At 37.6% G+C, this 14,113-nt stretch overlaps 1 protein-coding gene across 1 annotated transcript in view; it reads left to right on the forward strand.

The window, feature by feature from the left end:
* Positions 1–11,528, forward strand: part of parn (poly(A)-specific ribonuclease (deadenylation nuclease)) — a 114,939-nt gene extending 103,411 nt beyond the window's left edge. Inside the window, exons 18-19 of the mRNA XM_048609685.1 lie at positions 2,134–2,330; positions 10,634–11,528. Coding sequence (XP_048465642.1) covers positions 2,134–2,330; positions 10,634–10,686 — 250 coding nt within the window. The 3' untranslated portion in view covers positions 10,687–11,528. The remainder of the gene's footprint in view (positions 1–2,133; positions 2,331–10,633) is intronic.
* Positions 11,529–14,113: the final 2,585 nt, after the last annotated feature.

The following is a 14,113-nucleotide window of genomic DNA, read 5'->3' on the forward strand; positions in this document are numbered from 1 at the left end:
TTAGTTGCAACAAATGTCATAAATAGTTATTGGTATAGCTTACTTGGGCATCCATTTAAAATAAATGCCACTGGTGTCTAATTGCTTTCCATGAAAACTATTTGCTTTACAAGTAAGGCCATTTCTGTCAGCTAGTGGGACATTTTCATTAAATTAATTTAATGCTGTTCTCCAAAATTAAAACATTTGCAAGTTTTTGCTAAGTTCTGTTTGCATTCTAATTTCAATAAGTTAACTGGCAAACGTTCATTGGGTTAAATAGTTTTTTAAAAATCAACAATATTGCAGCCAACAAATCTTTCAGTTGACTGCCCAGAATGCTGTGCTATGTGGAGACTTGCTAAATAACTTAAATAAGGAAGTGGACATCATTGCTACCCTTTGAATTCCAGGAAGAATACTGTCTAGGGGCGCGTTTCCAGTTTATTGACTTTTCTGACCAGTGGAGACCCAACATTTGGATTTTCACTCACATCACTACAGCATCATTTGATGTGAACTGTACAGTCATTTTCTGTGACTCCAGCAGTACTGCTGAAGCAATGTAGGAATTCGTGTTTTAACTGGCTTAGATACTAAACGTCCAAGCCAGAGACGTTTTTATTTGCCAACTGTGTTTGGAGCACATGAAGCAAGGATTTTTTTATTTTTTTATTTTTTTTTTGTGCATGTTTTTGTGGCATCTGGTAACAGGAATGTTCGTGATACCAATCCAGTTTCCTTCCACAATAAGCAATCACCATCTCAGGATATCCAGAACAACCAGGAGGTGGGCAATACTACACTGGCATAAGCAAATGTATTGAGTGTTGCACTGCTGTTATCATCCTCATTTAAGTGTCTGACACTTACTGTGGAAGATGACATGTTCATAGTCACAAACTGAAGGGTTCACCTATCTATTATGTAAATTTTGAGCAGTTCAGTCAGTTGTCCTGGTGAAGAAACTGATTTGCAATATGGATAACTCTCACATTCTGTCTTCAAATATTAACAAATCCTCATGCTTTGCAGGGTTGGAGAACGCTGTAGGGAATTCCCTGCTACAGGAAAATGGTTTATCTGCACCAATGGGCCCTCCGTCATGAACTAATTCATCAAATTAAGTTACCCCAAAATGGCAGTGCTCTAGAGCAAAAGGTTGCCATGTTTTGTTTTAAAACAAAATGGTTGACCCTTAATTTTTTTTGTTGGAATACACATTACTTTTAATTAAACAGTCTGCTACCTCAGATTATCATAGGAAAAGGGTGACCATTATGTTGTTATCTTATTAACTAAAACAAACTTAGATCTCCTTTTGATCACAATTGGCCATCTTTTCCAATCAACCTGTTCAGAGCTTTTATATGGAGCAGGCCTTCAGGCTCAGAGGTGGAGAGATTACCACTGCACTACAAGACCTCCTCATTGGCCAATTAAATCCTACATTGGCAATATATTTCAGATGAACGGTATTTGTTAGAGTCAGCGTTTTAACAGTTTGGCTATTAAGCAGGTTAGTCTAACTACACAAGGCTCGGGTAGTTTAACACTGTAGCAAAAAAAAGTGTACGTTGTTGTAAAGCTGTAATAAATTACTGAGCTGAAGCAATCAATCTAACTTAGCTTTTCACTTTTCTTTCCATTGCCGAACTCATTAGAGTCACATGACAGCTGTCTGCAAAATTTAATAGGTGAATGAAAAGCATTGCAAAGTTGAATCTTCTGTTTGGCATTGGACACCTATCTGAGATTTGAATCTTGCACCAAATAAACTTATCAAGACCCCATTTTGAGTCTGATTTCTGATGACCTTGATTGTTGTCTTCTTTGTTCCTATTTCAGTTTAGAGAGTTGGTGACTGTTTTGTGAATTAATACCCGAAGAAACTAATCCACATGTTGTGTTATTGAATTGTAAGTCCCAGTGACAATTGTGCTGTATAAATATGCAGTTTTTGTACCAATTCTTTCCAGTATTCTACTGTTGAAATCATTTTGATCAATGCCACACTTTCAGAAATTTTCCAACACAAGCTGAGTGAAGGAAATTATTAGCTTCAAGAACAAATAAGACTAAACACAAAACGTGAAAGTTATCATCAAGCGTACGATGGCATGATGTGTGACCTTTTTTTCCATTCAATTTTAGAACAAGTCCTCTTATGGAAAAAAGAAGTATGAGCCCTATTCAGGAAGAGACAGTATCTGATGAAATGGAAGGGGATGAGGTTACAAGTAAAGATGGTGACAGTCATTATTCGGCTAATGCCTGGATAGACTCTACAATATCGGAAACTAGAAAAATCAAGAAACAGTGGCAGAAAAAGGAGGACCATGGAAAAACTGGTAAATGGATGTATATCTTGAAAATATGAATACGTTCTTCAGCTTTTCAGTTTCAGTGCTTGTAGGTAAAGATACTGATGGGAATAAGTTGTTGGTTGATATCATGCTACTGTTTTAAATGCAAGGTGAGTTCTGTTAATGGATTTTTCTGCCATATGATTATATATGAATGATAAAATGTACATAAATTAAGCTTGGCAAATATTTGCTGCTGAAAAGTAAAAAGATTGGAAAGATGATCGAGTTGACTAAAGTCTTTGCATGCTGTCTTTTTTTTTTCCTATAAAAATGGTCTGAACAGATTACTAAATCACAAAGTAGAACAAAACTTCCAAAACCAAGTGTATCTTGCTTTGTTAGTATAAAGGTGTTCATCTGTGACTTGAGGGAATATGCAGCAGTGACAAGATCTTGAGCTTTGATTTCCCTCTCTAGTTTCGATGTATTCTGTGCCATGATGTTATCCTTTTCCATTGTTACAGTATGTTAACTCCGGAGGGAAAGGTATTCAATTTTTTTATTTTGCATCATAAAGGCTTATAAAATGATTTTAAAGGATAGTTTTCCTGTAACACATATCCAATTATTCTGATGTAGTGCGCACTTTTGGTAGAACATCTAATCGCCTAGAGACTATCATGTGGTTCTAGATGTTTACATCAAATTTGATGTCAAATGAAAGGCAATCATACCGTTTCAGCAGTACCCAGTACTTTCACTGCAGAGAGTAACAGCACCAGGTTCAACATGAATATCTCCAGTTTGTGAAATTAGCTGAGAGTGCAGGACAAATCCTTATGTGACAAGTAACGTGACTCTTTTCTTAAAAAAAAAAAGGCCTAATTTTAGGAAAAAAGCGACAAGGCCCGATGTTGTTGAGCAGCACAAACTGCACCCCACACAGATGTGCCAGGGATGTGAAATTTGCGTGTTTCAGGGCATCCTAATTTGGGTGTTACCCATTTTTATAGAAAGGAATGGGTTGATTGTATGCATGGGCTAAGCATTGACAAACATTGCCACCTCCTGCGTTGTAATTCACATGAGAGGTGTCCATCTTTCTTCAGAAATGTGCTGTGGTATATTTGAAGATTGAATGAGGAGCTAGTGAAGGGAACGCTTCTTGATTATTAAGTGGTCACCACCAACAGACCAAATTCACCATGGTGAATGGCTAATAGGGATGACTTAAATAGAAGATGACACGATATAAAAACCTTGCTCTCCAACTCACTTAATCAAATGAAGCAAAGTAGTACAGACTGAAAATGTGATCAATTGTGTCTAGAACTGCTGCAGAAGACTGCTGGGTGGCGTGGAAACTATCCTTAAGGCTGAAAGTTCAATGGTTATGTTGATAAAACCAAACTGATTGGGATGCCTTGCATTTGATCCAGCCAGAAGACAATGTAGACATTGCAATTAATCTTTCATTCCTTAGTCTACGAAAGAAATGTTTCCACGTTGTTTCTTTTTCAAATCCCAGTACAATGACCCTTTATGAAAAGGGTGCATTGTGTGAAACTAGAATTGGATTAAACAATGTAGCAAGAGGATAGCTTATTAGCATTTGCATTTTGAGTCTGTAAATGAAGAAAGATCACTCGACTAACACTGCGAGAGCTTACCAGAGCCATTCCATCCTTGACAGTAAATGTGGGATTGAAAGGGGCATTAGACTACACAGATGTTTGCTGTAACACCTAGAATTCTTGCCACGTTTCTTGAGAAAAGGCCAAGATTCCCAGCTGAAGTTGAGAAGTCCGATTCTGCCTTGCATATATACATAGTAAGTGGCACTGAGCAATAACACATGCCGTAGCTGGGCGATGTGAATAGGTAGTTAATGCTTTGACATCTGTGACCTTAATAGCCAACATCATAGGATTCATAAATTCAAGAATCGTCAGGCAGTCACTGAATGGATCTATATTGATCTCTCAAAATTCCTTGAATAATCTTTTTTGCTGAATTTTGGAGGTTTCTGTGGACCAAAATTCCACATTAAGGGGTAAGGTTTCTATTGAATTGTTTCAATAGGCTAGTGATCACTCTATTTCCTTGGTTTGGATTGTCCTGAGTTCTGGGCTGCGTATGTGCGGATTGGTGCTTTGGAGGCGGAAATTTCTTTCAGACCCATTTCAATCCTGAAATGGGTGCCATTTAGGCCTGAGTACAGTCTAAAATTGACCCTCTGGCCTAGTTAATATTCTTTTGCACGTTTGGCAACCACTAAAGCTGCCTAAATGGAGCGGACCTGACTAATGTGGTCCACGATATTGGCCATTTTTTTGGACCTGTTTTACATCCATAGAATAATACAGCCAGGTCTGATCTGTACTTTGTGTTTGCATTGATGAGCTACATCTTTTAAATATGTTATAATTGAAAAGGCTGAATTTTTTTTTTCTTCTCCCCCTCCCCAAAGGATTTTGGTTTGATGTTTCATAAGTTCATTATTTAGTTTTGATTCTGTCCTATGAATTTAACTGCATTGAAAGCAGCTGACTTGTATTGTTTCCTTTCAGTAGTGAAAGCGAGCAAACCTAAAACTACCTGGTTGGCAGGCTATCGAGTGCACTTCTTGCTGAATTGCTTTTAAAAGTTCTGTTGCTATCTTGTAGGTAAGGGATCTGCTGAAATTTCCAATTTGACGAAAGCCATGGCAGTCTTATTAAAACTGTCACTTGCAGCAGTGCTCCTCCTTTGGACAAGTGTTGCTGTTGACGTATACTTCAGCTGAGGTATTGAATTTTTGGCAGGTTAGTCCTTGATGCAGATTTTCAGAGCAAATCACAAAAGCCCTCTGTCGAGCAATCCAACAAATGAAATATCAAATACTTTTGGTAGTGATTTTTTTTTTATGTCCTTTTTAATGTCCTTCAAACAGCTTCCTTGTTTTTCTGTTCGTATGTACACCTGGCAAGAAAACCACCATGTGTTCAGTGTGTGTATGTGTATATAAATGTGCGTGCACGCATTTTTTTTTTATATAACGTACATGTAGAGTTTAGTTTTCCCATCTGCACTTTCTCAGATACAGTATATGGGATAGCATTTCCTCTGACAGTAATGGAAAGGAGATGCAATGACTTTGCATCATTTTTTTAAAAAATGTACTTGTATTTGTCATTTCTTCAAATTAAGGTTGGCTCCATCTACATCTGTTCATGTTATTGTGACATTTCTTGCTCTGTTTTCTCAAGATGCATTACTCTGCCACAGTTTGATTTGGCTGCAAACATCTTGAGCAATTTTGAATGTGCCATGGATCCCATATTTTCAAGGGTCACTTGTCTGGGAACTTAACTGGCACTGATTCCTCTCATATATTTTTTTAATTTAGTTCTTTTGTGAAAGAGATCATCTTAAATCATTTTTTTCATACCTTGTACGTCCCAACCAGTTCAGCAAGATTTATTTGGGTTGTGTGACTGTGGACTAGAAGGTAAATCCATGCCACCCCCACCTTTTAGCTGAGAACTTGTTCAACTTAACTATATCCAATGTCAGATGGGACTGCAACTGTCTCACCCTTTTAAATTACTCAAAGCCTGAAATATAATGCCTTAAATTAGTAAGTAATGAATCACCTGTTTTATGTGGATATTTTAAAATGCCCTTATGCTTCTTAGTTCCCAAGCTTATTACAGTGATGTCAGTTTAAAAGTTCTTTTTCCATATAAACTTGCAAATGAAATTGAACTTTCTGTCTTTATTTCAATAGAACAATTAGTTTCTGGCTCAGGTTTAAAACCGGTGTTTAATTTGGATATCTTGAAAACCTGTATTGCATTACAGTGGTGTCAAGTTCACAAAAGTACATTTAGTGCTTCTGGGAAGTTGTGTGTGGAATTCTGTAGTTGTACTTGAACACACTTAATGGAATAATAAATATTTAACAATTTTCATAAATACCTATGAATGCAAATGGATAACTTCCTGGAATTATAAAACTGAAGAATCAAACACTGACTGAAAGATCTTTGTATCACATTGGTTTTCAGCCGAGCAGATGTTCCAAGCTCCAGTCAAAACAAAATATTTAAACAAGCAGCTGTTTGTTGTATGATTTTAGTTCGAGAAATATTCTTGAAACTGGCACACATTGTACAGTGACATTATAATGATGGGTCAATTGATCGTCTTCACTTTATCAAAAGTCTTGTCAAATCTTCTCCAGCATTTGGGTTTAAAGACTTTAATGCCACTGAACCACCATTACAATGGAATTTAAAAGTTGGCTGGTTTTCGATCCGTATGCAAGGTATCACATGCAGGCCAGACCGGTAAGAATGGCAGATGTCCTTCCTTAACAGGCATTAATGAACTAGATGGGTTTTCGCCCCAGTCCACAGTCATTAAGGGCTAGGTTCTCTTTTTTAATTCCAGATTGTCATTCGATTCAGGTTTTGCCAACTGTCGTGGTGGGATTCCAGCTCCTGTCCCCAGAACATCAGCCTGGACACTTGAGTTACTTGTCCAGTGACATTAACACTGCCACTGCTTTCAATAATTTATTAAAGTCAGTGTGCAAGCTGAAAATCTGTAATGCCAAATGAAAAAAGTTGTGTCTCTGGATAAGGATTGAAATCTTCTTCCCTGTGGATTTTGACTTGTTTCGGACTATTTACTATCTCTGAGCCCAATTGTGTATACTAAGCAGGTGAACTAGACTTGTTGACAAGGGGAAATGTTTCTCTGTAGATTATTTGACTTTGGAATCCACTGTCTCAGGTACTGGAGGCAGAATTATTGAATATTTTTTCAGTCAGAAGTGGATGGGTCCTTGTTAGGCAACAGAATCAGAGGTTATGGGGGATAGGTAGGAATGTGTAATTCGACAGAAACTGATCAACCATGACCTTATTGAATGGAGGATCAAGTTTGAAGGATCAAATGGCTTGCTTCTCCTAATTTGTATGTTCATGTTCAATATATATTTTGAATTTTTATAAGACAAACGAGGGCAGGACTTGCACTGTTAATGTAGGGCTGTGAGGAGTGTTATCGAACAGAGACACCAGGGTTGAGGTACATAGTTCCTTGAAAGTGGTATCACAGGTAAACTGGGTTGTGAAGATGATGTTTGGAATGTTTGCTTTCATTGGTCAGAGCATTCAGTACAGGAGTGGAGATGTTATGTTATGGCTATACAAGACATTTGGAGTACTGGTACAGTTCTGGTCGACCTGCCATAGGAAGGATAGTTAAGAAACTGGAAACAGTGCAAAAACAATTTACAAGGATGTTACTGAGACTGGAGGGTTTATGTTACAAGCAGAGGCTGGATAGGCTGGGACTTCTTTCCCTGGAGCATATGTGGCTGAGGGGTGATCGTACATAATCATGAGAGGCATGGATAAGGTGAATAGACAAGGTCTTTTCTCCAGGGTAGGGGAGTTCAAAACTAGAGGGCATAGGTTTAAGATGAGAGAGGAAAGATTTAAAAGGGTTCTAAGGGGCAACTTCCTCACACACAGAATGGTACATGTATGGAATAAGCTGCCAGAGGAACTGGTAGAGGCGAGTACACTCAACATTTCAGTGATATTTGAACAGGAAGATGGGTAGGAAAGGATTAGAGGGCCACAAGCCAAATGCAGGCAAATGGGACTAGTTCAGTTTAAGAAACCTACTCAGCATGGATGAGTAGGGCTTAGGGGCCTGTTTCCGTGCTGTATGACTCTAACAAGCCTAGTTCCATTATAGAGGTCTTTATATCACTGTGTTCACTTCACAATTCAACATACGTTCATGCAAATTACTACCCTGGTTACATTTTATTTCATGTCCAGTCCACCTCTCTCACTGGTATATCTGTTTGCTACAAAATCAAAACACTGGATGAGACCACCTCTGTTTGACCGCAGGCATTAGGTTAATGCACAGAAAATTCATTTATAGAAGCTATGTGGATTATGTTACAATTATGTTTCAGAAAGCAAATTAAAATCAAATTGATGGACCTTAAGTTGACAGCTATCCTGTTTGCCAATACAACAGTAAATGGTTTTGAGCACGTTATCTAAGGAAAGATGTACTGACATTGGAGGCTAGAAGTGAAGGTTCACTAGTCTGCTACCAGGTATAGAGGGGACTGTTTTTACGAGAAGAGGTTGAGTAGATGGGGCCTGTTCTTGGCATATACACGATTCTTAGAGTTGACTGGGTTGATGAAGAAAGACTATTTCCCCTTGTGGGAGAGTCTAGGATTAGAGGGAATAATCTCAGAATAAGGAATTGCACTTTTTTTTTAAACAGATGAAGAGGAGTTTCATCTGAGTTAGTGAATCTGTAGCATTGTTTACCACAGAAAACTGTTGAGGCTAGATCATTAAGTATATTCAAGGCTAAGATAGACCGAATTTTAATCAGTAAGGGAATCTGGTTGGGAGAATGTGGTTATGGGGGAAAAGACAGGAAAGTAGAGTTGAGGATTATCAAATCGCTTGTGATTTTATTGCATGGAGGAGCAGACTTGATGGACTGAATGGCCTGTGTCTACCCGACATGTTATGGTCTTATGTAAAGTTGATGAACACTAGTGTAGTAGTTGTCTGAAATGCTGTGCAATGAAATCAATAACAAGGATCAGTGGAAGTCTTGGCCAAGTGATCTGTGGTCATGATTCAAGAAAAACACAAACCCAAAAGGAAGAAGGTGAATCACCCAATGTCATGTCTGAATATTAAGTGTGTAGTTCGTAGTGATGATGACTCGAGCCTGCTTCTGTGCATCTCTTCTCCCCTTCCCCAGTGTGTTTTGCCTCAATGAGGGTGGGAACACTGAAGGCTAACTCTAAACAACACTGATATTAGAGTTATTTGCCTAGATTTCTTCGTGAGGCTTGTTTTTTTGAAAGTAGTTTATGCTTGTTTATTGTATTCGTTATTTCTCTGTCACACTGTAGCTAACTTTTATTCACCATGAGCATATTTTCAAATTTGTATTGATATGAATAATGTGTATTCTTGTGAGGAAACGTTCAGGTCATTTTAAAAATATTCAAACTGTTTCTGAAGTTTTAAAGATGTTGAGTTCAGCGGTAAAGAGCTCGTCAGTAAATACAAAATTCTGTTACTGTGTTTCAGGAGAGGAATGTGCCAAGTGGACTAGGGCTGATTCAGCTAGATGAGAAAAAGATTTGGGGATTTTTATTGGACTTTTCACAATCCCAGGAAATCCTGAAGTGCTTTACAGGCGATGAAAAACTTTTTGAAATGCAGTCACTAGACCATTTGCCATCAGCAAGGTCCCACAAACAGAAATATGTTGAAAACCAACAAATCTCTTTCAGTGATTTTGTTTTGAGGGATAAACATTGGTCCATATATAAGGGACAGCATTCTCTGAAAAATGCTAGAAGTCTTAATGTCCACCTGAGAGGGCAGATGGAACATTGTTCAAAATATCACATCTCTGACAGTGCAGCACTCCCTTGTTACAGACCTCGAGTCTGAGCCTAAATTACATACTGTAGTCTCTACCTTGAATCTGTAACCTTTTGAACTTGCTGGTGAGAGTACTGCCAACTGAGCCATGACAAATACCTCTGCTCTGGTTTTAATCCTGGATGTGTTTTGCCAATTATTCTCAATTCACAGAGCAGTGGCAGTAATGCTGTTGATGACGTCTTTCCTGCGCCAGAGAAGTCCTGAGATCACTGCCATAATTGTATCAGAGGATGACACTGCAATGTGCACGATTGGTTTTAGCTGCAGGGGTCAACTATCCTATACAGCCACTTGTAAAACAAGTAGTGTCCTCAGGCAGGATGCTGGAGGTCTCTTGATTTTTATTTGCAATCATGTTCTTGTGTATCAATGTTTTCAAAGCTGGAGAATTAATAGGAAATTGAAGCAGAGGTGGGGTGTGGTGAATGAATGTGACCCAGAGTAATGGACTTTTGTCTTTTGGTTTGCTTGGTAATTATTTGAAACATTGCCAGTGTATCTATAATTGCTATAAGCTACCAAGATAGGCCTTTCCTAGTCCTTAGCACAAGTGTTGGCATTTTGGCAGTGTTTGTGATTGTCTAAAATGTAAAGTAATAGTCCATTTACATGCAATAAATTAGAGTTGCATGGAAAGTTTATTTGTTTGGATGTGTAAGGGCCTGAAACATGTAATATAAGGATGGCAACACCCTGTACAGTTTTTTGTTCTATTTGCTCATGAATCGTATTGTGGCATTTTAGTCTGTTTGCCACTGTTTAGAACAACATATTTAACTAGCAGAGATTTCCTAACACAGATGTTCTACTGCATGCAAACCTTTATCTTTATTTGTTTTTGAATAGGAAGCAGTGCAAATTCACAGGCCACATTGTTTGAAGTCCCAGATACATGGTGACATGAAACACACATGGGATGAACAGTGGTATCTTCCAGATAAGTGACCAGATGCAACACTTGCAAGCCATACTGATCCGAGAGCTCCAATCTTCATGTGGTACAAGACAACTTTAAAAAAAATCTTTGTGTAGAAAGTTTTAACTGTACAAACACAAGCCAATGTCATATTAAATGTTTTACTCAGTTTATTTTGTGTTGTTAAGAAGGAGATGGGATTTGACTTGCATTTCAAATCTTCTATCAATGTCGACAGTTTTATGGGTTACATGCATTTCAAGCTAGTCCTGTACCACTGATGGCTTAGAGCAGCAGCCAATACTGGAAGTTGCCTTGTGCCAGCAACATGAAATGTTTATTTCGGATTGTAAAACAATATAATCGTTGTTCAGCACTGTAATTTTATATAAATATATATATATTATATATATATATACCTGTGTGTGCGCGCGCGTGTGTATTACATCAGCTGTATTTCCGGTGAATCCAATGACTCATTATCAGTAATGTGGTCTGACTTCAACGTTCAGGTCATGTATTTTTTTAAGGTAGTATCAAAACATTGTCACTGTCTTTGCAGTAAGGATAGTGACGGTGTATTTGAGCGATCCTTTCATTTGTGTTATCTGGTGTGGACTGTACTGAGCTTTCAGCCTTGTATGTCGAAAGATGCATTGTGCACCAGCCTTTATTTGTATGTATGAATGTGTGTATGTATGTGTGCAAAAGAGACTTGTTTACTTTTTTTGGGCAGTGGTGAGTTTTGTATCATATTTAAAGTTTTTTGTATCATGAAGAAAATTGAAATTTCATGAAGGAAAATTAAAGACAACTTTCTTACTACAAGTGACAACTCTTTATTTGTTTAAATGTCTCTGCTTGTGACGAATGTTCAGAAGCAACCATGTAAAAGTGTATACAGTTTTGAGATGTAGACAAGATGCCTTCACTTGTGGGCAAGACCAGAACCAGGGATCATAAATGTAAGATAGACAGATACTAATTAGTCCAAAGGGGATTTGAGGGGAAACATCTTTACCCTTTTTTATATGTAAGCAGCTATCACATTCTCATCATTCTCTTAGTAATTGAGGCAGCTAACATAGATGTATCCAAGGAGAAGCTCAATAAACATGAGGAAGAAAGGAACAGAAGAATATGTCAATGAGGTTAAATGAATAAAGTGAGGAAGAGTTTTGTGTAAAAGCATAAGTTCTGTCATGGACAAGTTGAGCTAAACAGCATGTACTTTGTTTCAATAAAAAAAATTCAACATATTTTCCTTAAAGTAGTTTAAAGTGTCAGTAAAACCAGGAATTGTTTGAAATTGCCTTCCAGTCTGGCAGGTTCTATGGCAAAAGAATGAGTACCAATTAGAAGCATTAACTTTATTTCACATTTCCAGCATCTGCAGTTTTGGTGTTCCAAGTGTTTCATCTATTCTGTATTCACTATTCAGAATCATTCCACACATTTGATTTTTCACAAATCAGTTTGTTTGGGGTATCTGCAGCTCATTGCTGTCCAAGTCATCAACCCGTGCATTGCGTGGGAGAGGACAGGCAAAGTAGAATCACAGTTTTTATCAGCTGCAGCTGCAATACCACAAGGTAACAGTGCTCACTTTTCACCCCAACGCCATATCTGAAAAAATAATATATTGTCATGTGTGCTTTCATTTTAAGCAAGTACAATGCATATCATGAAAATGCACTGCCAGTCCCATGTTTATGGCCTTCAGATCAGTTTGTTTGTAAACCAATTAAATGGAGTGTATCATTCTACACTGCAGTTCATATTCATGGTTTCCAACTTGGACTTTAGGAAAATATTAATGTGTTAATTAGAAGTTGCAATGTGGCTAAAGGTCAAAATAACCCTGAAAAGATGTCTCCATGGATGGTTAGTGAGGATAGCTAGGCACTCTCCTTACTCAAAGTACTCCAGATTAACTGGTACTAAGGGGATTAAATTCAGTGTCAAACAATTTTTAATGGAAATTAAGTAATTGAACTGATTTTTACTGTGTAGACCTTTTAACAATGTTAATCTGTCTGAATTTCATTGATACTGCGAATCTACCTTATTTGCTCATATCAACAAAAAATGTTTTGAATACAGAATTATAAAATCAGAATCTGTAAAAGATAAACTGCAACCAACTTTTAAAACCATGGACTGGTATTTGTATGGAAATACTAGTCTTTTTGCAAGTTTAAATCTTGCCACAAAGATTTACTCTGAAGCTAAGTGTACGCTTTGCAAAAAATTTTTGATCCATTTAATGACATTTCAAATCTTTCATAGTATAAGATGTTTTTGTCATGCATTTTGTGCATACTAAGGAGTGTTTGCCCTCCATATTTACTGTTTGAGGTGACAGTAAAATTTTGCATTATTTTAGTTTCTTGTCTTTATTTTGGAAAACGTGTGCGAACTTGTCTTTTGTGCAGCAATGTTGTCCAATACATGAGCGATTTGCCAAATATGACAGACTGATGCTTTTCATCAGATGAACTATTTCATTCAGATGGATGTTAGGATTCTGCAGCAGTCTATTTCAGAGAGGCCACGGTTTCAGCCTGTCTGACCAAAATCTGTAACCATGTCAAAAGTAAGTGGAAAATCCTGCAGGAGGAACATTCAAAAAAAACTGTAGCCTGTCTCCATTTCAAGAAGCAAAAATATATTGGTTTGCTTGTTACACCTTAACTGGATGCTGTGTAGTGATTAGTTGCTAACAAAAATTTCTTTCTTTTGATGGAGCTGCATTCAACTGCTGTACTCCCTTTGTCCTGTCCCTCAGTCCCAATTCAACTCTGGGAGGTTGTTACAAGATTCACTCTGTCTTTTGTATCAAGCGGCACGTACAATGATCTGGTCACCACAAGTTTGGTGAGCATCAAAGTCCTATTGGACAGTACTGTTGTGGAGAAACTAGGAAGAGAACCATAGCTGTGTAAAGAAATAAAAATTGCAGAGTCTGAACATTCAACAGAATGCAAAAATTTAATTTTGATATGTCTAAACACTTGAAAATTGTTACTGTTACAATGCTGGTCAATCAGTTGTAGGAGGACTAATGCCTTTTGTTATTCCTGATTTGAATCAAAATGCTTGCTTCAGGGGTCATTTGTTAAAGTGGCTGTCAGGCAGTTGTTGGTAAGTATTGACAGCTGTTTGACAGTTGCTTAATATTTTCTCACCTAAAATAAACTGTTTAAGCTCTGAGATATGTCTGGGTACCACGAGTTATGTCAGCGTTCATCACACTAACTCTGCCTATTGGGATTCATTCATAACTGATATGTTGCTAGCTTTTGTGGATTGACAGGAAAGTATTAATTGGGCCACATGACTGGGCACCAGATTAAAGATTGTAACAGATTAAAACGTTAGCTTCCCACTTCCTGTTTATGATGCTTTCA

The sequence above is a fragment of the Rhincodon typus genome, chromosome 21, assembly GCF_021869965.1.
Source record: "Rhincodon typus isolate 14 chromosome 21, sRhiTyp1.1, whole genome shotgun sequence".
Taxonomy (NCBI): domain Eukaryota; kingdom Metazoa; phylum Chordata; class Chondrichthyes; order Orectolobiformes; family Rhincodontidae; genus Rhincodon; species Rhincodon typus.